Source organism: Numida meleagris, unplaced genomic scaffold (genome assembly GCF_002078875.1).
Source record: "Numida meleagris isolate 19003 breed g44 Domestic line unplaced genomic scaffold, NumMel1.0 unplaced_Scaffold218, whole genome shotgun sequence".
NCBI lineage: Eukaryota > Metazoa > Chordata > Aves > Galliformes > Numididae > Numida > Numida meleagris.
The window spans coordinates 112697-139696 of NW_018363981.1; the positions used below are offsets into that span (position 1 = coordinate 112697).

General features: G+C 41.1%; 1 protein-coding gene across 35 annotated transcripts in view; it reads left to right on the forward strand.

Annotated features, from left to right (window-relative positions):
* Nucleotides 1–27000, forward strand: part of TNS3 (tensin 3) — a 290201-nt gene that overhangs the window by 84776 nt on the left and 178425 nt on the right. For 15 of the 35 annotated variants that reach the window (XM_021382361.1, XM_021382362.1, XM_021382356.1 and 12 more), the window contains 4 exons: nucleotides 832–869; nucleotides 2953–3056; nucleotides 4616–4666; nucleotides 19315–19353. In XM_021382361.1, coding sequence (XP_021238036.1) covers nucleotides 2994–3056; nucleotides 4616–4666; nucleotides 19315–19353 — 153 coding nt within the window. In that variant the 5' untranslated portion in view covers nucleotides 832–869; nucleotides 2953–2993. Of the gene's footprint in view, nucleotides 1–831; nucleotides 870–2952; nucleotides 3057–3076; nucleotides 3225–4615; nucleotides 4667–12457; nucleotides 12653–19314; nucleotides 19354–27000 lie in introns of those variants that run through there. The other 20 variants (XR_002433899.1, XM_021382346.1, XM_021382352.1 and 17 more) reach the window with 5 other exon arrangements.

Consider the following 27000-nt stretch of genomic DNA (forward strand, 5'->3'; position numbering starts at 1 on the left):
CAGACATCTGAACTTGAGCCAGCAGCATGCTCGGGTGGCCAAGAGGGCCCATGGCATCCTGGCTTGTAGCGACCAAGACTAGGGAAGTGATTGCCCCCTGTACTCAACACTGGTGAGGCCACAGCTTGAGTACTGCGTTCCATCTTGGGCCCCTCTTTATAGGAAACACATTGAGGCCCTGTAGTGTATCCAGAGAAGGGCAATGAAGCTGATGAGGCGTCTGGAGCATGAGTCTTATAAGGAGCAGCTGAGGGAACTGGGGTTGTTCGTCTGAAGTAGAGGAGGCAGCTCAGGAGAGACCTTATCGCTCCCTACAACTACCTGAAAAGAGGTTGTGGTGAGGTGGAGGTTGGCCTCTTCTCCTGCATAACTAGTGATAGGACAAGAAGGAATGGCCTCAAGTGGCACCAGGGGAGAGTAAGACTTGATGTTAGGAAAAATTTCTTCACAAAGTGGTGAGATACTGGAACATACTGTCCCGGGAGGTGGTGGAGTCACCATCCCTAATGGTTTTCAAGAAGAGGGTAGATATGGCATGTAGGGATAAGGTTTAGTGGACAGTATTGGTGATGGGTGGTTGGACTATATGATCTGAAAGGTCTTTTCCAAACTTAATGATTCTATGATAACATTATTATAGTTACCCTTTCAGGAAAGGATAAAACCTACATTCATTGTACTTTTCTTCTTTTTTTTTTTTTTGTATTATGTAAATACTGTTTTATCTGAAGACCTGTGATTGGCTGTGTTTCCAGTAAAAGGTTGATCTAAAGAAAAGAAAGAGGATCCATCCGCTCTTGTACTCATATATTTTCTTTGCTTTCATTTTAGTTTGCAAGTATGCCTGCCACAGGAAATGTGAAGAGAAGGTAAGCTTTTTTATTTCTCTCTCTTTGATGACAATCCATATGTATTTGAAGTTTAGTCTGCAAAAGTTGTGTTGTGATGATGATGATTAAATCAGATGCCAAGTTGATAGAAAAAAAAAAGCAACTTTTTGCTGGTTCTTTTGTCATTAAAGAAAAACAAGTCCGTGTATAGTTGAAACGTCTGCAACAAAGCTACTCATTCCTCCCACAAGAGGACAAGTTTCAAGTTGAAAACAGAAAGTTGGGCTAAATACAAACCACACCCTTCTGGCAGGAAAGGAAAAATATGAGTTAGAGGTGTATATCTAAACTTTACAGCTACATTTAACGGAAACTTCTGGTGCTGGTTTAAGAAAAATATGAGAACGTTATTTGTTTTCAGCATTTACTGTAAATAGTATTTAGCAAGTTCAGTTTCATAATTGAATTTGGTTTTTTTTTTTAAATGAGTGCCTTTCACATCAGAAAATACCTAGTTCAGCCTCCTAGTTTATCTAGTACTCTACAAAAAAGAAAGCTGGCTTCAGTATTTATTGCTTCTCACTGTTTTACATTGTGTTGGATTTGTTGGATTTTGTTGGCCATTAGGTTAATTCACCTGTAATTGTTTCCAGTTATGTTTTCAAAGCTCAGTGAGTTGTAATTGTTTTTGACTTGAAAGTAGATGTTGAATATCAAAATGTAGATGTTGAGTGTCAAGACAGCACAAATCTATATAAAAGGAAAAGAGATATTTTATGGCTGCTGAAGGTCAGAATGTCTTCCATAATGTGCAGGAGCAGTCTTGAAAGGAAGAGGTGGGAGCAAGAACCCTCCTCTCAGCATCCCATCTCTTCTCATGATTCAGAGACACCTGTATGGGAAGGATCAAATACTTACTGAACACATCCACAGTTCAGTTTCTTCTGTGGTTTTCATAACAAAAACACCCATAAATATTTTAAAAATAAAGCTCCTTGATTTTTGACTCCTGCTTACTTTGTGTATGGATAATTTTATGGGTTCTGAAAAGTGTTGCTGTGGGAAAACTAACTAGGAGCTAAAACGTGAGTATCTAAAAGGAAAATAAACATCATGCTAGTCAAGAATTAGTTGTCTACTATTTGTCTGCATACAGTTGTAAACTTGGAATTAAAATATTATATGTATTTGCCAGTGGATAAGTTTTTCTTCTGATATGCAAGCAGTTAAATAATGTGAATGGTTACCACACTGTACAGTATAAAACAAGAACCATGTAAGCGTGAATAAAAAGTGAGAGTTAGGATTGTTACTACAATTCTGTTTTAACATACCCAACAGTGAAAAAAATCTAACACTCAAGATTTACATTTATATTAATTCATTTTGTTAAAACAAAAAAAAAATGAAAGAAAATCAAACTGGAAAGTCATATTCTTTTTTCTAAAGGTGTAATTTTTCATTTAAGACTTCTTTTCATACTGTCTTTGTGTTTTTCTTCCCATTGGACCTTACTAATTTTGTAGAGTAAAAACCATTTTGCATACTGGTAGCAAGTAAGATGTCTCCATGTTTTTATAGAGATCTGTAAAACTAATTGCCAGAAGACCAAAATGGAGTTAATATAGTAATGTGCAAGAATTAGACAAGCCAAAGGTGTAAAGTTCCTTTTTGCTTAATGCGCTGTTGGTAGCTGACATAAGTACTTCTAGAGATGGGGAATTTAAGTCATCTGAGACTATAGATCTGTGTAAATCAAAGATATCCAAAGAGTGTTAAAGCGTAAATTTTGTGGTGTTGGAGGGGGTTACTTCATTTTCCTCAGTATAGGAGAGATGTAGACCTGTTGGAGTGTGTCCAGAGGAGGGCCACAAAAATGATGCAAGGGATGGAATACCTCCCTTAAGAGGACAGGCTGAGAGAGCTGGGGCTTTTCATCCTGGAGAAGAAAAGGTTCTGGGAAGACGTGATACCAGCCTTTCAATATAAAAAAAGGATCGATTAAAAAAAACAAAAAACCAAAAAAAACCCCACACACTCTTTAGCAGGGTCTGTTGTCCTATTCCTATCACAAGTTGAAATGATTTCAAACTAAAAGAGGTGTTGCTATCCCCTCCCGCAGCTGTCCATCCTCCTGACCTGAGGCTGTCCGTGCTTGCTCAGATGGAGTCTCTCAGTCACCAATGCGGTGGAAGCAGATCTCGTTTATTCCCCAGGATGCTCCCGGTATTATACCTGTACAACCGACCACATCCACGACACAAGCTGGTTTCTTAACTTCGGTCCAATCACAGCCTTGGTCATGCGCTGTGCACGAGGCTCCGCATCCAATCACAGCCTTGGTCATGCACCATGCATGAGGCTCTGTGTCATGGGCTGCCCACCCTCCTTCTGGTCGGTTCTTCCATCTTCTATGTTCTTCTTTGACTGCATGGGTACTTCCCCAACTTTCAGAGCTTCTGGGTTCATGTGGATGTGCGCACAGGCACAATAGCTATCTTGCATAGCAGCATCAAGTACTAATGAACGGCTATTGCTTAATAAGCAGCCGTTGAGACCCACAAAGAGGGGAGATTTAGATTGGATATAAAAGAAAAGCTTTTTATGCCAAGAGTAGTGAAGCACTGGAATGGTTTGCCCAGAGAGGTGGTGGTTGCCTGGTCCCTGGAGGCATTCAAGTTCAGGCTGGTTCAGGCTCTGTGCAACCTGATCTAGCTGCAAATGTCCTGTTCCTTGCAGGGGAGTTGGACTAGATGACCTTTAAAGGTCCCTCCAAACTCAGACAATTCTATGATTCTGTGGCTGTGCATTTGTAATTGTTTTTATTCAGCACACCATATAACAGCAGAATTTTGTTTTTTATGATGTAAGATGGTAAAATACCTGTGGTAGTAATTAAATTTGAAGTCAAGTTATTGCTTTTCGAAGGTTTTCATCATCCAACAATACTTTTATCTGTGATTAGTAATAATTCTATTTTCATAGAATAGCTGGTCTAGAAGTAAAACAGAAGCAATTTTTTCATACAGAAGTACATTTTATTAAACCAGATAATGTACTCGATCCCTTATTGCACATCAGCTTTGGTTCTCCAAAGAGCACTTTAAGTTTGGAATTCTGACAGCTTCTGTGAGGAAGAATCTGGTTTACTGATAATGCTGATAGCTTGCAGGTTTACTTGTGCTTCATGTGCTTCATAGGTCTAGAGCCTCCAGCAGGGATGATACAGAATTGATGCTTGAGATTACGGTAGAAAACTTTTGAAACTTAAAGAAAAATCATATAATGGATGTGCCTAATGTTATTAATATAAACTATTTCAGGCAGTATTTATGCTCTCAGGCATTTGGACACTGAGTTTTGAAAAGATTAATATATGGTGTGCTGAAAGTAAGTAATAGCATAACTATTGTCAAGATGCTGGTATATCTTAAAATATTTCAACATCATTATTGATATGTAATACAAATGGTAGAAAAATCAGATATAGTGGGAACTAGATCATATTGAATATTCAATGTTATATAGATTAAAAAGTGTCACTGGGGACAAAAAGAAGGAACAGGGAAACCACAATTCACCCATGCACAAACAGATTATTTCAAAGGAAAAAAACACAAACCCAATGCACCCTGTGTTTAAACCCAAGGCAACCTGTATCACGTCAGGTTGAGGGAAACAATTGGAAGGCTGTAGGCAAGAATGCAAAGGGAAAGAGAGGGTAGAGGCAAGTCTGCACCCAAACCTGCAAATGAAAACCCTTCTTGCCTTTTCCACCCCTCCAGGTGCCTCTCTGCAACAGGTATGAAGCCCTGAATGTGGAAGGCCTGTCTGAGGTTGGTAACAGCCCACTCAGTCTAGACATGCTAACAAAACAAGGAGAGATGTAGACCTGCTGGAGTGCTTCCAGAGAAGGGCCACAAAAATGGCCCATGGAATGGAACACCTCTCCTGCGAGGACAGGCTGAGAGAACTGGGGCTGTGAGGTGGCCTGATAGCAGCCTTTTAGTATCTAAGGGGGGGCTACAGGAAAGAAGGGGGCAGAGTCTTTAGCAGGGTCTGTGGCAATAGAACAAGGGGAAGTGGCTTCAAGCTTAGAGAGGGTAAACTTATGTTAGGTATGAGGAAAAAAAAAAAATCTTTTACAGGGGGGTGGTGAGGCACTGGAGCAGGTTGCCCAGTGATGTGATTGATGCCTTGTCCCTGGAGACTTTCAAGGCAAGGCTGGATAAGGCCCTGGGCAGCCTGATCTAGCTGCAGATGTCCCTGTTCATTGCAGGGAAGTTGGACTAGATGGCCTTCAAAGGTCCCTTCCAACTCTAAGGATTCTATGATTTCACATGAGTTTTTTCTGTTTTAGAATAGCATGACAAGAAGTAGCTTACGATCAGATTGTTTTTATTTTTTTCTTTATACTTAAATGAAGCTGCAGTTGGCTGTCTGAAACAAAGCTGTATTAACTTGTTACTGGATAAAGGCAGGAATGATTCTTGGGATCTTTTATTTTAATATAAATTGAGAATTTACTGAGCTGATTTAAGGATACTGCAAGCAACCTTGGTTGTATCTGTAGCCATTATCACATGTACTCATTCGGATTTGTTTGTGTGTGAAGAGTTTCTGCAATATATCTTTTCCCTAGATAGAATGTTTTAACTCCAAGGAAAGTGTTACTGCATTTGCAATAGAAATACCCTATTTACAGCTTATCAGACATAATTATTTGTTACAGTAGTTGAAAGTCCCCACTGCAAAGTGGGTCGGAGAAGTTCAGTTAATAACTTGGAAAGGGAGGGAATGAGAACAGGCACTGAGCTTATGACATCCTGCTGGTGGGTTTTTTTTTTCTTAAGAGTGCATCAGCAGAGTAAAGCAAATAGCAGCGCAGACCTTTCACTGGTAGTACTACAGTCAAGGTTTTCCAGAGAATTCTGCTGTTAACTTTTTACTTTCATGTACAAGCTTATGTAAATCAGACATTAAAGTTCACACAGACCTAGAAATAAAGAGTTGTTCTGAATTTGGTTAGAATATAAAAATGAAGTAAGAACCAAGCTGTAGAATCATTTGATATGTCAGCTGCTTTGTTTTAGTGTAAAACCTGGAAATGTTCTGAGGTTGTTCCCTGTCGAGTACAGTGAATACAAATTAACAAATGCAGGTGAGAATTGTAGTAATGTTTCAAAACCTGGGTCACAACTGGAGAAAAATCTGAAGCAAAGAAAACAAGTGGAAACAAGAAAGCGGAGATCAGATTGCATTATTGTCGACTGTTGTATTCAGGGCCATTTAATCAACTGCAGGAAGACTAACATTAGAAATTATGTAGCATGAATCCACTAGGGTTGCAGGTACAAGTGCTAAATTTGGATGAACTGTAAAACACACAATCATTTGTGTTGGAAGGAACCCTTACAGGTCATCTAGTCCAACTTCCTTGCAGCAAGCAGGGAGATATGCTACTAGATGAGGTTGCTGAGAGCCTGGACCTGCGTGACCTTGAATGCTTCCAGGGATGAGACATTCACCACATCTCTGGGTAAACTGCTCCACTGCTGTACCAACTGTAAGGAACAATTTTCCTTATATCCAGTCTAGATCTCCCCTCTTTTAGTTTGAAACCATTTCCCCTTGTCCTATCACAGCAGCCCCTGCTAAAGAGTCTGTCTCTTTTTTAGAGCCCCCTTTAGATATTGAAAGGCCACTATCAGCTTTCCCCAGAGTCTTTTCCAAGCTGAACAGCCCCAGCTCTCTCAGCCTGTAGCAAGTTAAATTTTAAAAAACAACACACATGACACACACACAAAAACCAAACTCTATGGTATTAGTATTGTCTTTGGAAAAAAGAAATGCATACCAAATAGGTATCTGGATATAAAACCTTGAGAGGGATCCATCTCTATCAAATTACTATCTGCAGTTCAGGTGAGAAAGGAGATGTGGAGACATGGCTGGGGGATAAATTAATGGAAATTAAGGATCCACAAATTCAGAAAAGAATTTGTTTTCTACATGAAAGTGATTATTTACAAATAAGTGAACAAGTCTCACAGATAGGTTTGTTCAGGTGAAAAGCAGACAGGTTTCTGAGGACTGAAGTAATCTAATCCTGTCCTGGAGAAACAGAACTATGAGTGGGCTCTGCCATAACGGGTTCAATAGATCACTCTGCTCTGAAGAAGCCACTGAACTCTCATAACCTATCTGTGAAGTTGTTTGCTGTATTTCTGCTAGTGCAATATGCAAGACCTTGGTGTATGCTTGACCTCAGATGCAGCTTCTCAATCAGTGTATTTTGCATGCAGTGCTCAGTGAGCCTCTTATCAGTTCAGTGTGCATTGCAAGTGCTGGGCTATGACAGCACTGTTGCTCTGAGCCTCAAAAACTTGGTATGTTACCAAGACACATGACTATCCATTTGAGTTCCATTTCTTTTTGTAGCTTGACCATGGGGCATTTCTCCCTGCATGTAATACTTTTTTTGGTCTCACCACGTGATTTTCCTTTAACTTTCTGTCCTGAGATACTTTTTTTTCCCCTCTCTGGTTTTTACTTTTGCTCTGGCAGTTATATATATGAGATTTGTATCAAGCTGGGGAATTGAAAGGTATTGTCTCACAAGTATAGACAAACATCTTTTCTTTGAAGCCTGAGCATTAGAAAATCAGTTTATATTTCCTGTTCTGTGGGAAAACTAGAAGGTGGAGAATGAACCTCATGACCTATTTTTTGAGGCACTTTTTATATGCTGTTAAGTCCCTCTTGAGAGCTGACTGATTTTATCAAGTTTGTAAGCAAATACTTAAACTCACTGATTTTAAGGTAATTTAAGTATTTGTTGAAGTCTTTAGCTGGATCAGGACAACAGTGTCATTCAGCGGTATCATTTAGCTTTGTCTGCTTCGGTTTTCATAGTGAGCATTACACGTGTCCTCAACTCAACCTGGAAAATATTTTTGCCTTGCTTAAGCCATTATTTTTTACATAATGCAGGGTAATACTTCGCCAGTCTGACCTGCTGTTTCAAAGAAACTAATATACTAATGCATGTGGCTCTATGTTTTTCCTCTCCAGCAGGATTAAAATAATTTCTGTGAGTTTGATTCAACACACTTCCTCCTTTGCGTTTCAGTGAGCTATTTAGACATATCAATGGAGTACAGATTTAATCAGAGCATCAAGACTTGATCTGAATGACCTAAAAATCCTTGTTCAGACAGACTCATTTTCTGAGCTGTAGTGTGTCAGTTGAATGCTGTTAAAGCTAGGTCAAGCAATTTATTACCTTCAAATTCTGTGGTTTATTTTTATTAGAGAAGATGTATGATGCATTTTTAGCGTTTTGTCACTTATAAAGCTGCTAAAGTTGTTGTAATCATAAAAGTTACCAACTCGACATGACACTTCATCCTGTTGCTTTGCTTAAAGGCCATTTTTTTTTTTTTTTTAACTAGTTCTTATTTTCATGGCACTTGAATTTGAGATATCATAATTCTCCCCTTGACCCTGGTCTCCTGTTTTCTTTGATCAGCAATAGCTTAAACAGTTTAGAGAACAGGAGTGAGGCTGCCCTACACCCCGCATCACACTGTTCATTTCTTTCTTAGATTCCCTAATAGTAAAGGAAAAACAAACATAATTACAGAAAGAAATGCATAGAAATGTAAAAAACAAAAACAGTAGTTTTAAGTTCCTGTAAAAATGTTACTAGCAGTGCTATAATGGAGAGATAGACAATAATCACAGCAATAAAAATAAGACAGGAGCAACAGCTGGTTTTAGTCCTGGGATACACATTCAACGTGCATTGTGAAAATGAAATGGAGGAAGTAAAAAAAGTAGTTGTTGTATTGGTCATTTATTTTCAGTACAGAGATTTAAAGCCCAAAATGTATTGGCACTTGTAGCAATTGGAAAGATCAACATGAGAGAGTAAGTGTTACAAAAGAGGCAGAAGGACTGGCACGATAGAAATGTGCTACAAAGGAAGGAAAGAAGATACCTACCCTGTATCAGAGGATCCTGGGCTTGCAGGGAAAAGCTCCAACAAGGAGAAATCTCCAGAAAGAGATCCTTTTGCAGTGGCAGTCCGCCCTTAAATGAGGCCTAAGAGGGTGGAGCCAGGCTCCACCCCTTCCAGTCACACAGGTGAATTCCCTTCACCTGTGCTTTCAGGACCGACTGGGTCTTTCCTGCAGGTGCTCAATCAGTGGTTCAGGCCATGACTCAACAGTTCCCATACAGCACTTTAAAAGGATCAGTTGACTTTTGTTGTTTGGACTGCTTTGTGAGTAATCTGTGTGTTTACTGGGGGTAGCCTTATTAAGATTGTAAGGCTGGTGTCTGGCCCTTTCAGTGGGTGCTCTTGAAGGCAGCTTCTTTATAAACATTATTCTGATGTAATTCACTGTAACTGCTGGAATTCATCTGAAATACCCACTGAACTTTATCAGAAATTCATCATTATCTGTTTTTAATGAAAGTGCAGCTCATCCGTCTTTTAAACAGTGTAGTAACTTTTCAGAATTGAGTTATGGACAATGCATTGTTCTTAATTAGAATTCAAACTGTATTTAATTATGGTTGTGGATTAGTTTGTTTTCTTATTGCTCTTGTAAGTCATATCCAAATTAAAAGAAAAAAAAATATTTTACCTTTTCTTCTCTTTTATCTTCAGAATAGTGAATCCAGTTTTTGTGTTTTATACGTTTTCTTCTTTGCTTTGTCTTTACTTTTATGCCTCCCATATCAGATATTTAGCTTAAATCTTAATTTCAGATGTGCTTACATGGTTTTGTTTGATTTTCAGAAAGAGACTTGAAAGTAAACTTTGTGTTTAAAAGTTCTTTGCTGTCTGCTGATAGTGTACAGTGTAGTATTTCAGAGATGCTGTTTCTAGTTCTTCTGTATTGTTACATGAGCAGAAAGCTGATGACTTCACATGCTGCATGCAGTTCTGTATGTCCTGATTGCAGTATGCTACTTATTTATTCACTGCTAAAGCATAAAGCGTGTAAGGGGACACCGCTCGACATTTAATGCTTTAAGAAAGTACATTTTGACAGGCAGTCCAAGGTAAGGATATTTAAAAAAAATAAATAAATTGGATCATTCTAGATTACTAGTTCCATTAGAAAGATAAAACCAGGAAAGAGGTTGATAGCACAAGCAACTAAACAGTAGCAGCCTAGAGGCACTATCTCTTCACATGAAAAAAAATCACTGAGATTTCCAGGGTTACCGCGTTCCTTCTAATATCTAATCTCTGCCATATATTCAGTTACTGCTTGTGAACTGTTAGGAAGGTTGGGTTGGTATGATCATGGTGATACTTGGTCAGTTTTGAGAGGGAAGCAACTACATCTTCGATGTTATCATTTCTCAAACTATTGCCAATGTTCTTTCTCTTTCAGAGTGATAATTATTTCTTTTCTATTTAATTTGATGCTGCCTGAGTTTGCTGTTAAGGAATTTCAGCATGTCTGTTGAGAAGAGTGGAAAGGATTTCTCTTTGAGTGTTTAAAATAATACAAAATTAGAACAGAAATCAGACTTGTAAGATGTCAAAACTGTGTATTACTTTTAAAAGAAAGGGCTGCTACTTCTGTAGTGGCTGTTTAAAATCTTTGTGTATTTCTCTCTTAACCTTCTAATTTTCATGTTTATGTGCAGTTGCCTTTCAAGGAGTACAGCTTAATATTTTAAACTTCCTCAGTAAGTTTTTGTTTTCTTTGCAAAACCTTTTCACTGAATATTCAAAGTTGATTTGTAAGTGACTTTGAAATAAAACTCTTTGTTTTAAAAATAATTGAGCAACCTGGAAAAAATTGCTTTGAGTACAGTGAAACACTGTCAGCTTCTGTGACTTAGTTAATATGACAGTTGAAAGTGTAGATTAACACTGCCATGAGCAGCTGTGGACTAAATACTGGTGGCTTTGCTTCTCAAAAGGTTCATGTGAGTTTTTTTGCTTTGTTTTCTTTCTTTAAAAAAAAAAAATCAGTGTGCATGGTTTGTAGTGATAAGCAGGACTAACGCGATAGAAATAGCGTTACAAAAGGTGGAAAGAAAATACAGCGCTCACCCGGATCGGAAGATTTGGGGCTCGCATGAAAAGGCTCCCACCAAGGAGGGATCTCCAGAAAGAGATCCTTCCTCAGGGGCAGTCAGCCCTTAAATGAGGCCTAAGACCTTGCCTTCACCTGTGCTCCCAGGGCTGACTGGGTTTTTCCTCCAGGTGCTCAATCAGTGGTTCAGGCCATGACTCAGCAGTTCCCATACAATGGCTAGAGGAGTATACTTTCTCCTCAACTATCTCAGATTTTGGGAAGAAGGAATCAAGGCCCTAAATGAAAACTTCTGCCATGTTGTTTCCAGGGGACAACTATATGAACCTCTGTAGTTGACACATTTTTGTGGGAATCTGTACACAGAAACGCATTCAATAAGGCTTAAGATTCTAATATATTTTTTTCCCTCGTAGGAAGTAATTAGTATGTTATATTAGCATGCATGCAACAATTTTAGTGCTGCTTAGCATTGGACTAGAATAAAAATGTTTGCAGTTGAAGTTGAGATTACTGTGTGAGTTTTGTAACTGATATTTGCAACTCAGAGTGGTCATTAGAATTTTCCTGGTAGTCCTCAGAAGCAGTATTTTGCAGATCCTCCTGCCTGCAAAATATTCTGCCCTTGGTTAGTTACAGTATCACTGTAGTGAACTGTGTTCAATGAATAAGCCTTCTGATTCAATCAGAACTGTAGGCTATTCAGTGGCAAAAGGATGTGAAGTTGCTTTCTGTGAGCATAAACCTTGCATTCTTTAAGTAGCAGAAGTGCTGTACTACAGGGTTCTGTGTTTGGCAGTTAATTTGCTGAGGCTTTCCAAAACTGAAAAAGTACTTCAAAAATATGCTAGTGTTTTTAGACAGGAAATCTAATTCATTCTCTTTTTCAGATAGTTGGCTATGTTGTGCAAGACCTAGGTGGTACCTGTACAAATTCAAAGCATGTTTGTTTGTTTGCAAATCCTAGTAGTTGGCAAGAGGAAAATAAGATGGTACCGAGCAAACGAAACAAAACAACTTCTGCTTTTCCTTTGTTCACTACCAAAACATGGGTGGGCTGTATTTTCATGACAGATGTAAATTTGCTCCTGGAAAACATCAGGATGTTTTGGGAGTTTTTTTTGTTTGATTTTCATTCCTGTGCCCTGAAAACTGATCAGTTTTGGCTCATTTTAGGGAGAACCATAGTCCTTACCAGTGGCCCAGTTATTTTCTGTCTGGCTCTCATCCTTGTATCTTGATATGTAAATTTTAATTTTTTTTTTAAAGGGACATAATGATTTTTTTAGCCTTCTAAAGTGGGATCAAAGAACTCAGAAATTATCCCTTTTACATTAGAGTTGCTTGGAATACTCTCATTTTTACATTACTTAGTTTGTTCCATATTTGTCTCTGGGAAGTGGGAATCAGGTAGATTACCCGATAGCATGAACTATCAATAAAGGATAATAATCAGAGGGGCAAATCAGACTAGGAAGTTTCCTAGAAATTTCCCTTACCTGAGTCTCAGGGAGGCAGCACACTTCCCTGCAGGTAGGGTTGCACTGACACGTAGGGCCCTCTGTTCCTCACAGAATGGAGTTGCCTACAGCAGTCACTGTTCTGTCCTTCCTGATGGAGGCTGTTCTGAACTGTGGAGTCAACTGCCTAACCCAAGAGAACCTTGAATGTGGTTCTCCAACCACGTCCTCACTCCCCTCTCCCTCAAGTTCCAGAGCCTCAAACCTATTATGTTGGGGCACCTGGGGAACTGAGGTAGGTCAGAACGGGACCTATTTCTTCTCCTCTTCTGTTAAATTTCTCCCTGTGCTCGACGGTGGCAGGGAGGGAGCCTACCACCATTGGGAGGGTATCACCCTGATATCTTTCTTACACATTCAGCAGTGAGTTACTCCACCAATCTATCTCCCGGTCTCACTCTCTGATACTCTGTAATCTCTCCATCTCCTCCTTGGGCTTTGCAACCATATTGAGCAGATGATCCACCTGCACACCTCATGCAGGTGGAATCCCTGCTGCCCTTCAGCGGCAGCAACAGGCTCAGCCATTTGCTGCAGCCAGAGACTTGAACTGCCACATTTTTAGGTGGGCGTTCCATCTGAATCGCCGCATTCTTTCTTGCCAGAGCTTTCTGCCTTGTGGAGACCATGGCTAGATTTGCTGTCTGGGAGGCAACCAGTAGGTGAGCCACTTAGAGATACGCTATCTCTAAGCCCCCCCTGCTTGCCCGCCTGTGCAAACTGACGTGCCATGCTCTGTTTTCCTTCCTGTTCACGCTGCTCTTGGGTTGCTCCGCTCCCTAGTGGAAGGTTTTATTTATGCAGGGGGTGATCCCGCCACTGCTTCTGGCTCTGACCCCATAACGTCAGAACTCCACTGCTACTCGGAGGACAATAACACCTGGCAGCTGCGCCCTAATAGGGCTACCCCTCAACCAGCTGAGGCAGTTTCCTGCTTCAGTGTGGAATGTGTCCATTCCAGAGCCAAGTACCTTGCCAAAAAAGAAGAAAATTCAGCAAGGGGAAGTTATGATTGACCAGTCTGATAATCTATACTGAAATCACATGTGAGTCATTATAGCTAAATGGTAAAGTTGTATGAATTTTGAAATAGTAATATGATTGTATTTAAGATGTGGACTTTGAGATGCAGGTTTGATAGGCTCCTTCTGAATGAAGGAATGCTGGCTCATTCTTTGAAGATGGTTCTTCCTCTGGAAGATCACCTACTTTTTTTATAAAAAGAAAATAAAAAAGAAGTACAATGTGAATGACACATGGGGAAGTGAAAAATATACTGAAATGTAAATAGAGGTTATCCAAGAAAATGACATATTATGCAGCTGTGAGGGAGTACTGGTTGTGGTTCTGTTAGAGCAAGTGGGGACGTATTTTATTTCCTTAGTGTCAGGTATCATGCCATTTGTTGACATTTTTTCTTGTTTGACTTAATATTTATCTCATATTGGTCAGTTACTCATTAACTCATGTGACTAGTGTTACAGTTGTATGAAGTAAAATTACTTTCCGGTTCATTGGAGTCAGAATTGTTCATTAAGGAAATTGTTTTAAATCTTTTTTCTATCAAAACAGGACTTCTTCAGTGTAAGACTTGATTCTGGAAGCATCACACTAGGAATGTGTTTTGCGTTATACTGAATTATATGTACAAGAACAGGTTATTTGACTTTCAGGTATTTACCTTGTTATTTGTGGGTAGACTAATGTGTCTGTATGCCAGGTGCAGATGGAGGGGCACTGATTTTGTACCTATTTTTAAAAACCAGAGTGTGAATTTCAAGTGAGTATGTAAAAGTGCTTTGTTTAACTGAATATATTCATAGCCAGTATATTGAAAGCTGACAAACCTTTTGATTGTAAATATCTTTCTTAAGGTTAGCTATAGCTTCAGTGAGGATCAACAAAATTAGAAGTTTGTTGTTTTGTGTAGTTAATACACAGTATATTTAACTTTTTTAAACCAATGAATGAGGGATTTTCTTTTTTTTTTTTCTTTCTATCTTTGCACTGATATTAAAATGGAGTTCTGCAGTTTTGCTTTCTAGATGTATACTTCCTTCTAAATCAGGCATGCCCAGCCTGTGGCCCACATACAGCCTGGGACAGCTAGTAGTAATGTGGACCACCCCCTGCTGCTCTGCTGTCATGGCAGCAGCTCTTCCCTGCCAAGAGGTGCAGCCTTGGCCTGGGCATGCGGCCGTCACTCAGCAACAGCCAAACCATCAGTGTGTGATTAGCACTGTTTGAGCAGAAACCACTATGCCAGAGGGCACAGTGCAGTGCTTACTCCACCTCTTACACCTGTCACACACATTCAGTTGTATTGAAACCTGTGTGTATTACATGCTACATGTGCTTGTGCCATTTGATTAGTAAAACATAGTGATTGCCAATAGTGATATTTTTAGATAGCTGTATTAATATACCTACCTAACGCCATTTCAAAAGAAAACAGAACCCAAAAATTGAAACATCGTGGATGAAGAGTGCTCAATGAAAAATGGACTGCTTTGTAGGCAGGCTGTCCAGTGCTCAGTCACTCTTATAGTAAAGAAGTTCTTCCTTGTGTTTGTATGGAACTTGCTGTGTGCCAGCTTTTGCCCCTTGTTCTATTGCTGCACACCGTCAAAAAAAGTCTGCCTCCATCAGCTTGACTCCCACGCTTGAGATATTTGTAAACATTGATGAGATCCCCTCTGATCTTTCTTTTCTCTAGACTGAAGAGCCTGAAATCTCCAAGCCCATCCTCATACAGGAGATGTTTCTCATTATCTTTGTGACCCTCTGTTGGACTCTTTCTAGAAGATCCCTCTCATTTTTTGGTGCAAGTAGCACAGAACTGGACACAGTATTCCAGATGTGGCCTCACCAGGGCAGAGCAGAGGGGGAAGATCGCCTCCCTTAATTTGATGGCCACTCTCTTTTTAACACACCCCAGGATACCGTTGGAGTTCTTGGCCACAGGGCCACACTCCTGGCTCATGGTCAACCTGTTATCCACCAGAACACCTAGGTCCTTCTCTGCAGAGCTCCTTTCCAACAGGTCAGCCCCTAACCTATACTGATGCATATGGTTATCCCTCTCTAGGTGGTATGACCCTGCATTTGTCCTTGTTGAACCTCATAAGGTTCCTCCCCACCTGACTCTTCAGCCTGTCCAGGTTTCGCTGAAGGGCCATACAGCCATCAGTGTGTCAGCTGCTTCTCCCAGCTTTGTATAGAATCATAGAATGGCCTGGGTTGAAAAGGATCTCAAAGATCATCGAGTTTCAACCCACCTGCCAAGTGCAGGGTTGCCAACCACTAGACCAGGCTGCCCAGAGCCACGTCCAGCCTGGCCTTGAATACCTCCAGGGATGGGGCATCCACAACCTCCTTGGGCAACCTGTTCCAGTGCGTCACCACCCTCTGTGTGAAAAACTTCCTTCTAATATCTAACCTACATCTCCCCTGTCTCAGCTTAAAACCATTCCCCCTTGTCCTATCACTATTCACCCTCACAAACAATCAATCCCCCTCCTGTTTATACACTCCCTTCAAGTATCGGAAGACCACAATGAGGTCTCTCTGGAGCATTCTCTTCTCCAAGCTAAACAAGCCCAGTTCCCTCAACCTTGCCTCATAGGAGAGGTGCTCCAGCCCTCTGATCATCTTGGTCGCCCTCCTCTGAATTCGTTCCAAGAGCTCCACATCTTTTTTGTGCTGGGGCCCCCAGGCCTGGACGCAGTATTCCAGATGGGGCCTCACAAGAGCGGAGTAGAGGGGGACCACCACCTCCCTCTCCCTGCTGACCACTCCTCTTTTAATGCAGCCCAGAACATAGTTGGCCCTGCGGGCCACCAGCGCACACTGCTGGCTCATGTCCAGCTTCTCGTCCACCAGGACCCCCAAGTCCCTCTCTGCAGGGCTGCTTTCGAGTACTTCTTCCCCCAGTTTGTATGAATACCTGGGACTGCCCTGGCCCAAGTGCAGCACCCTGCATTTGGCCTTGTTGAACCTCATTAGGTTCTCGTGGGCCCACTTGTCCAGCCTGTCCAGGTCCCTCTGGATGGCTTCCCTTCCCTCCAATGTATTGACTGCTCTGCTCATCTTGGTGCCATCTGCAAACTTGTTGAGGGTGCACTCAATTCCATCATCTATCTCATTGATAAAGATGTTGAAGAGCGCTGGTCCCAAGCAAGTATAATCAGCAAACTTGCTGAGAGTAGACTCTGTCCCTTCATCCAGGTCATTGATGAAGATCTGAAGCAAGACTGGACCCAACATTGACCCCTGGGAAACACTGCTAGTTACAGGCCTCCAACTAGACTCTGCTATTGATCATGACCAGCTGAGTCTGCCAGTCAGCCCTTCCTAAACTTCATTACAAGGATGTTGTGGCAGACAAGTGTCAAAAGCCTTGCTGAAGTCACAGTATATAACATCCGCTGCTCTCCTTTCATCTACCCAGCTGGTGCTGCCATCACAGAAAGCTACCTAGTTGGTTAAGGGTGATTTCTCCTTGGTAAATCCATGTTGACTAATCCTAATAAACTTTTCTTCCATTTGCTTGGAGTTTACATCCTGAATCTGTTGCAGTAGGCTATAGCCGTGCAAACTGAAGGAATAGATAAATACGTTAAAAGAAATTTGAAGAGAAAAGGTGCTAATTTCAAGTTTTACGCTTTGGCAATAGATGAAAGTACTGATGCTACAGGTATGGCTCAATAAGCCATTTCTACTAGAGCTGCTCTGAATGTAATCATTTACTTTTCAGAAGGTGCCTAAGTCAGGGTTACATGCTAAAAAGACTTCACGATTCGTGAAATGGAATTGAATCAGTTAAGGAATCAAAAGGAAAACTTGTGCCCAAATGTGAGTCAGAACATGGCTCACAGATTTAGTATTTTTGGTAGATTTGAATGCTCATTTAAATGAGTTAAATGTGCATCAAGGTGGAAATCAACTTATCTGTGCTATGTTTCAAACCATAACAGTGTTCAAAATGGTGGCAGCAGGGGGGCAGTCTGACAGAACGGTGTCTGGAATGGAAGTGTGTTTGAGGCAAAGGTGTATAATTGAATTTGTCCGTGTGAAAAAATGGCACCCCTTGACATTCGTTGGTGGTTGCTGAACGTTTATGGAGACCAAATGGTGGATGTTAGCACAGTGAGGTGGTGGTTTTTGCATTTCAGCAGTGGCAGCAGTGACAGTGGGTCTCTTTTACTAGTGCAGATTTTTGTGAGAGCAGATTGCAAGCTTTTGTTCACTGGTGAAAATGCATAGTTAATGGTGGAGTATGTGGAAAAGTGGAGTTTTGCAGGGGGGAATTTGCTCTGTCGAACAATGTTATTGTGCTATTTATATTAGTTTCTATGGCAATAAATAGGAGTATTACTTTAGGATCAACCTACATCTTTCATGTGCAAGGACCCAGGTATGGAGGTAAGAAACGTTCAAGAAACATTTAGATATAGCGTTGAGAGACATGGTTTAGTGTTGTTATTGGTGGTAGGTGGATAGTTGGACTAGGTGATCTTGTAGGTCTTTTCCAACCTAGCTAATTCTGTGATTCTATAAATGCCAGCCCTTTCACACTACTGGTTTAAAGATGGTTCTGGGAGTGAATACCTGAGTATATTGTTATGATGTAGTCAGGTCTGCCTCTTTTTGTCTGTTATGCATGTGGGATTAGATGTTTCTCTTTATTCTTGTAGCCTGCTCTCTTTCATTAACTGTATCTCATTTTTTATTAATCTAAGGATTATAAATTCCACATCACACTCCTTGTGTTCAGTAAACCACTCCATATACTATGACTTTAAGCTCACCAACAATTCCTTAAGGAACATTCTTTTTTTATTTCAAGTGTTGTCTTAGAGTTTCTAGATCTCCTCTGCTGTGTGAGCGGTGAGCCTGTCCAAGAGAGTCATAACCGTGAAGTTGGATGTATTAATTGAAATGGCACTTATGAGGATTAATCTCAAGATAATTAAGTTAGTTTGCTTGATGACTATTATTGAAGCTTGACTGAAAAGAATGAATTTATTAGCCACAGTCATTTGAGTGTGTGTGTGAGGTCTGATGGAGCCTTCTGTATGGGTCTGTGGAAAGAAATTAATAATCAATTTCTCTAGGTTGGCATGTAATCCTAGTTGTTCATGCTTTTCCTGGCTTTCTTTCTGTTCTTTTTTGGTGAATGTTCAAAATTCTTTTTGACGTGTGTATAGAACATATTATTCTCAGGAAGTGTTTTAGCTTCAGTGAACTTAACATACTTATTCAGATGAAACTGACTTGTTGGTCTGTATGTTGTATAAATGTAAATGTTTTCAGATGATAGAGAACACGATATATATTTACTTGCCTCCTCACAGATGCAGTTGCTTGCAGTTTTATGTCTCTGGATCTTTGGAGAAAAGCCTGTGAAATTAAGTGGGTCCATAGAGTAATCTGCTTGTGCTGCTCAGCTCATACACCATAATAAAATAGAGAAGAAAGATAAGATAAAGTGAATTGCTGATGTTCTAGACTCCTGAAAAAGTAGACCAGTTTTTACTAACTCAAAACTGAGCTGATCTTAGAAGAATGCTGAAAAGGCTGGATGGTGGCGGTGGTGGAGAAAGCCGCTGATGCTTTCCTGTGTGTATGACCTGAAGGAATTAGTTACTCCTGAACCTGTTTCACCGCTTACAGAAAGTCAGCGTGATACACACAATGTTTGCTGACTATTCAGGCAGCTGAGGGCAAGTAATGTAGCTAAGCTTAGTTGTGGACACTCCAGTTCCGCACCTGGTCTTCTTAGTGCCCCACTGACAATAACTAGAATTAACAGTATTCGAGGGAACTCAATCTATAGAATTAGATCAATTGCAAAGGAAGATTCTTTGTCCTTATTTTATTTTATTTTTTTCGTAGGTGGTGACACCTTGCCTTCTTCTGAGCAACTACCAACTGGTAAGTATTGTTGGCACTTGTGATAGCCATCAAGGTTATAGACTAGGTTATTCCCATAGCCACCTGTAGTCTCTTCAGTACCATACCACTTTCCCCTGTGAAGGCACAGCAAGTAAAGGGTCTAATCCTGAAGCTTATTAGTGTGCCCTATCCCATGCAGCAGTCTTGTTTTATTGAGCATTTTTCAAGGCTATGGATTTTCTGTTTCAAATATTTTCTGCTGTTCAGGAGTGTTCCTAAGGTGATTTGACTGATTTGTCCATGCTGCAATATTCATGTATAGTTGTCCTTGCTACATTATATCCTTTTAAAAAAAAGCAGGTGAGCCTTCTCAGGCTGAATTTGGTTATTTTAGCTGCACTGATAACATGAATACTGCCTGGAGGATTGCATGCGACTGTTATTTGTTGAACCAGTGCTACTGCTTGCTAGCATCATTACTAGGACTACGCACTCAACCGCTGATTTCCAAGTATCAACTGGGAACTCTGTGTATTTTAAGTATGTGATGCAGCCACTGGTTGTTAGGAATCATACATCTCATTTCTGCCTTGCTATATGAATTGGGCAACTCACTTAGCTCATATTTGTGTCTTGATTTCCCTGCTTGCAAAATGGAGGTAATGATGTGTTTGTATGAATTGCAGAAGCAGAAAGGTGCTGTAGAAGCATCACTTCATGCTTTTCTTAATTATTGTTCATTAAAAGAAAGGCTGGAAAACAAAATCAGTGATTCGTGCTACTATTAGAAATGTGAGTATGAATGTATGAAAGGTCCTTCCTCATTTTGGCACGGTACTTCTATGAATTAATCTATGTTACAGTCTGAGGATTCTGTATGACATTACTGCTAAAATTATAAGCACCTATTTCTTAAGTTTGCAGCTCACAGTTTTAGATGTATATAGTCAACTGTGGTTACTTTTTCTTTTTTTGTTGTATATAGAACCTGAATATTGATTCTAACATGAAAAAATTGTCACTGTGACACAGCAACAATTTTAAACATGCAGCAACTTGTGGAATATGTTACCACTCATAGCTGATACTAATTTCAGTTTAACATGGTTTATGTGAACAGTGAGCATGGAGCAGTGCTGATTGATCTGGGCCCAAATTACTTGGTGACCTGCTGAAGATTAAAACAGCGTGGATGGTAAAAGTGACCTAACCTGTTTTAGTTTACTGGCAGAGATGAAACCAGAGATTTATTTGGCCCATGAATTAAATATTTACTAGTTCTAGTCATAAAGAAGGTTGGAATTCCATTTAATATTCTTCCAGGCAAACTTGTAGGTTAAATATTTGCATTATGTACTTAACTTCTTATTACTGAGAGTAAGATTGTGCTATGTGTTTTGTTTTTGATGTGAAATGTAGTTACATTTTTTGAATTAGAAGCCTACCTTGTACACAAATAAAATGTGTCTGTTTAGTGAAGGATTCTGTTTTGAAGTACAATCTTTTTTGACTCTCCAGGCTAGTGAGTTGGGCTTATGAGGTTCAACAAGGGAAAGTATGGAGTCCTACTCCGGGGGAGGAGTAACCCATGCATCAGTAAAGCTGACCTTCTGGAAAGGAGCTCTGTGGAGAAGGACCTAGGTGTCCTAGTGAATAACAGCTTGACTGTGAGTCAGCAGTGTGGTCTGATGGCCACAAGTCCAGTGGTATCCTGGGGTGTGTTTAAAAAAAGAGTGTGGCCATCAAATTGAGGGAGGTTATCCTCCCTCTCTACTCTGCTCTGGTGAGGCCACATCTGGAATACTGTGTCCAGTTCTGGGCCCTTCAGTTCAAGAAAGAAAGAGAGCTACTGGAGAGAGTCCAGTGGAAGGCCAAAAAACACTGATAATTAGGGGCCCTTATGAAGAATAGGTGAGAGACCTGGGACTGATTACTCTGGAGAAGGCTTAGAGAGAGCCTTAGCAATGCTTATAAATATCTCAAGGTTGGGTGTTAAGAGGATAGGGCCAGGCTCTTTTCAGTGATGCCTAGGGGTAGAACAAGGGCAGTGGGCTAAGTCTGGAATGCAGGAAGTTCCTTATGAGCATGAGAAGGAACTTCTTTAGTTTGTGGGTTAACAAGCACTGGAAGGAGGTGTCTGAACTGATTGTGGAGTCTTCTTCCCAGGAGATCCTTAAAACACACCTGGATGCTTTCCTGTGTAACCTACTGCAGTGAGCCTCTTTTTGGTTTACTTAAAAAGTAAGTATAAGTACTACCTCCTGAGAGCACAGGAACAGGCAATTCCAAAATGTAGTAAGTCAAACAGGCAGGGCAGAAGGGTGGGTTGGCTGAACAGTGGTGGTCTTCTAGAGTTTAAGTGGAAATAGAAAATGCGAGGCCAGTGTAAACAAGAACATGCCACATGGGAAGACTACAGTGATGCTGTTTGCCTTTGTAGGGATCATTGGGCACAGGGAGCAGATGTTCATAAGGCCTGTTTAGCTGACTTAATTTCCTTTTGTGACAAGGTTGCCCATTTAGTTTACCTTCCAGACAGTTGATGTTACCTTTTTGGATTCCAGTAAAGCCTTTGATGCTGTTTCTTACAGTATCCTTCTGGACAAAATGGCATACAGCTAGACGAAATCATATTCCAGTGGCTGAGCAATAGGCTGATGGATTGGGCCCAAAAGGTTACAGGAAACAGGGTATCTAGTCTCTAATGGGGCTCCCCAGGGCTCCATTTGGGGCCAGTTGAGAGATAAATGACTTGGGTGTAGGACTAGAAAGTGTTTTGAGCAAGTTTGCTAATGATACTAAATTGGGAGGAGCTGCTGACTCCATTGAGAGTAGAAAGGCCTTGCAGAGAGATCTTGACAAATTAAAGAGCTGAGCAATCACCAACTGCGTGACGTTTAAGATGAGTAAGTGCTAAAATCTGCATTTAGGAAGGGGCAACCCTGGTATACATAGAAACTGGAGGATGAGATACTGGAGAGCAGACCCACAGAAAGAGATTGTAGAATCATAGAGATTAGAAGGAACCTCTGGAGATTATTGAGTCCATTGCCCTCTGGAGGTCTTGGTTGACAGCATGTTCTGCATGAGTCAACAGTGTGCCCAGGCAGCCAGGAAGACCAACTGTATCCTTGAGTGCATCAAGCACGGTGTTGCTAGCCAGTCGAGGGGAGTGATTGTCCTGCTGTACACTGCACTGGTGCAGCCTCACCTTGAGTACAGTGTGCAGATCTGGGTGCCACAGTACAAAAAGGACATAAAACGATTAGGGAGTGTCCACAGGAGGGCTACAAACGTGATGAAGGGTCTAGAAGGGAAGACTTCTTGAGGTGTGGCTGAAATCCCTTGGTTTGTTCAGCCTAGAGAAGAGGAGACTGGGGGTAGACTTCATTGCAGCCTACAGCTTCTGAACAAGGGGGAGTAGAGGGTCAGGTGCTGATCTCGCTGACATTCGGTGATAGAATCTGAGCGAATGGCATGAAGCTGCAACAGTGGAAGTTCAGGTTGGATATCAGGAAAAGGTTCTTCACTGAGTGGGTGATCGGGCACTGGAAGAGCCACCCCTGAGAAGTGGTCACGGCACTGAGCTTTCCAGAGTTCAAGAAGTGTCTGGACAACACTCTCAGACAGAGAGTTTGTTTTTTGGGTAGTTCTGTGAGGAGCCAGGAGTTGGACTCGATGATCCTTGTAGGTCCCTTCCAATTTGGGTTATTCTGTTGATTCTATGGACCTGCTTTAGCTGGGGGATTGGACTCGATGATATCCGGCAGTCCCTTCCAACCCCTGTGATTCTCTGATTATGTGATACTAACTGTAAGCAATTCCTGTTATTACTGTATTTATTGTAATAAATTGAGTACATAAATGACAAGTAGTTGAAATTAATTGGGAGGGACAGAATTCTGGTCAAAGAAAGTAAAACTTTGTTCCATTGCAATTTGCTACTGAAACATGTGCTTGTCTCCATTCATTCCAGCTGAGGAATTCCAGTCTTACAGTTCTCATATAAATGAGCAATACGCACACCTGCTCTAAATTCCTGCTACATATAGTTAGGCAGTTGCTTGTATTGCTGCATTTAATGTGGCTTATTGCGACAACTGTAGTTAAGCTCTCAGTTTCATGTTTGCTGGAATACTGTTGAAGACAGATGAAATTCACCGATGCTCTTTTTCTTCAGAATGTGGTTTTCATTGATTATTAGAATTAAGAAAATCAGTACGTGATTAATGCAATGGTGCCATGAACAGGGCTTCAGTTACTTATGCTATGGAACTAGCTTTGAGAAATCTGGAAATCTTCTGGAGGACAGTGGGGTTCATCTTTCAGGGGAGGACCATCTTTGGCAACCAGCTTTCCAATTTAGTCAGGAGGGCTTTAAACTAGAGTTTCCAGAGGAGGGTATCCTCAATGTGTCTCACTTTGAGGCAGATGATAGTAATCACAGTATTGCAGGGTTTGGAAAAGACCTCTAGAGATCATCGAGTCCAACTTCCTGCTAAAGCAAGTACCCTACAGTAGGTTGCGCAGGTACGTGTCCAGGCAGATCTTGAATATCTCCAGAGAAGGAGACTCCACAACCTCTCTGGGTAACCTCTTCCAGTGCTCTGTCACCCTCACTGTAAAGAAGTTCTTTGGCAAGTTAGTATGGAACTTCCTGTGTACAAGTTTTACGCCATTTCTCCTTGCTCTGTTGCTACACACCACTGAGAAGAGCCTGTTCTTATCCATTTGCCTCCCGTCTCCCTTTAGATATTTATAAACATTTATCAGATCCACTCTCAGTCTTCGCTTCCCCGGGCTGAACAGACCCAGATTTCTCAGTCTTTCCTTATATGGAATGAATTTGTGGCCCTTTGCTGGACTCCTTCTGGAAGATTGCTGTCTTTTTTGAATTGAGGAGCCCAGAACTGGACACAGTAGTCTAAATGTGGCCTCAGTAGGGCAGACTAGAGGGGTAGGATCACCTCTCTCAACCTGCTGGCCATACTCTTTGTAATGCACCCAGCTGGTGCCCTGGACCTGGATTTGGATCACAGGCCAGGAAGGCAGCTCCTAAAGAGCGGGATAAGGGATCAGTTGGTAAATCTGCCTCAATGGAAGCCCAACTCAAATGCCTGTATGCTAACACACGGAGCATGGGGAATGAGCAAGAAGAGTTACAGGCATGTGTGTGCCTACAGGGCTGTGATGTCATTGGCATCATGAAGATGTGGTGGGATGGCTCTCATGACTGGAATGTAGGAATAGGTGGGTATAAATCATTAGGAAAGACAGGCAGGGAAGAAGGGGAGAGGGTGTTGCCCTCTACATCAGCCACAAGTTGGAGTCCATGGAGCTCCACCTGGGGGTGGATGAGGAGCTGTCAGAGAGCTTATGGGTTAGGGTTAAAGGGAAGACAGGGGAAAGAGACATTGTAGTGGGGGTTTGCTACAGACCACCTGACCAGGAAAGGGGAAATATAACCCCTATTTTCAAGAAGGGCAAAAAAGATGATTCAGGAAACTACAGGCCAGTCAGTCTCACCTCTGTGCCTGATAAGATCATGGAGCAGACAAGCAACATGGCTTCACCAAGGGCAAGTCATGCCTGAGAAGCTTGGTGGCCTTTTCTGATGGAGCTACAGCGTCAGTGGATAAAAGAAGAGAAACTAACATCATCAACCTGGACATGTGTGAAGCATCTGACACTGTCCTGCATGACATCCTGGTTGCCAAAATGGAGAAAAGTGGATTTGATGGGTGGACCACTCACTGGATAAGGAGTTGGCTGGATGGTCACACTGTGAGAGTTGTGGTCAATGGCTCATTCTCCAAGTGGAGACTGATGATGAGTGGTGTTCCTCAGGGATCGGTGCTATGACAGCTACCATGTAATAGTTTTGTAGGCAACATGGACAGTAGGATCAAGTGCACCCTCAGCAAGTTTGCAGATGACAGCAAGCTGAGTGGTGCAGTTGACATGCTAGAAGGAAGGAATGCTATCCAGAGGGACCTGGACAGGCTTGAGAGGTGGGACTGTGCCAACCTTATGAAGTTCAGCAAGGACAAGTGCAAGGTCCTGCACCTGCACTGGGACAATCCCTAGCACAAATGCAGTCTGGGCAGAGAATGGCTTGAGAGCAGATTGGGATTTGGGAGTGTCAGTTGATGAAAGACTCAGTGTGAGCTGGCAGTGTGGGCCTGCAGCCCAGAAGGCCAACCTTATCCTGGGTTGTATCAAGAGAAGTGTGACCAGCCAGTTGAGGGAGATGATTCTGGCCCTGTCTGCTCCTCTTGTGAGACTTCACCTGGAATATTGCATCCAGTTCTGGGGCCCCCAAAACAAGACGATTTGGAGCTGTTGGAGCTGGTTCAGAGCAGAGACACAGAGATGATCAGAGGGCTGGATCACCTCCCTTACTAGGAGAGGCTTAGAGAGCTGGGGCTCTTCAGCCTTGAGAAGGGAAGGTGCTGGGAGAACCTTATAGTAGCCTTCCAGTACCTGAAGGGGGCCTACAGGGAAGCTAGAGAGCGACTTTTTAAAACGGCATGTAGCGACAGGAAGAGGGGAAACGGTTTTAAACTGGAAAATGTACTGCGTGACCCAAGGATTTTAAAAGGAAAAACAGAAAAAGATGCCATGATGCCATGGTCACTGTCTTTGTATGTGGGAGCTTTATTAGCTTATGTAACTGTTCTCATAAAGTTTTATAAATACCAAAGTTTAAACAGTCTCTTCTGAAACTGCTGGATCTTGTTTTGAAAGAGTAACAAGTTTTTGATCTTATTTTCTAAAATTAACATTTTTAAGTAATTGGTAACAAATACACTTTTTAAAAATTACATTTTCTAATACAAGAAAAGAAAAGAGAAGGCATAGATCCTTAACTTAGAGCTCCAAATGCTTTTGATTTCATGTAACACTTCAAAAATATAAGAGTAAAAGGAAGGCCAAAGGAAGGATGTTATTTTGAGGTCATTTTTAAAATCTGTAATTCTTTCATGACAATCTAAGATGTATCATGAATGTAATGAGTTTGTCTCCTCTACTTATTTTTATTTCATCCTTCATGACAATGTTTTTTTAAAAAGAATAAAGAAAATTAAATCTTAATTCCTCAGAGACCCATCACATACCCTGGTGCACATCTTGCATTAAGGAAGTGTGATGTGAAGGCCTGCACCTCATAGCATATTTGGATTCTTATCTTAAATTGACTCTACTGATTGAATGGTTAAATGCATTAAATTAAATTCAGTCCTCCCCACACGCTTTGACTGGGAAATATCAGTAGGCATGACAGAGTATTTTTCTTTTTATCTTTATTTCATGCATTTACTTTTCAAATGCATCTTCACAGAAAAAAGATGTGAAGCAATCTGTTGTTCCCATGGAGTACAGCCCACCTCTTTTTAATGTGAGCTTGCAAGATTTCCTGAGAAATCTGAAGCTGAATTACCATTGGTACTTCTGGGAAGGCCTGAGCATGTAGATGAAGGATTGGATTCTCCAGTTTCATTTTAAGTGTGATCTGAGTACTGAAATAGAAGATTGTTAACTTGAGTTAATCAGATATGACCTTCAAATGCCCTGGAATACATTGACAGTAATTAAACTGAACTGACACGTGCAACTACTTTGCTCTGCCAGCTGCAGTTTTGGCTTCTGGCTTAAATCAGTGAAAGTCTATCTGGAAAATTGCAT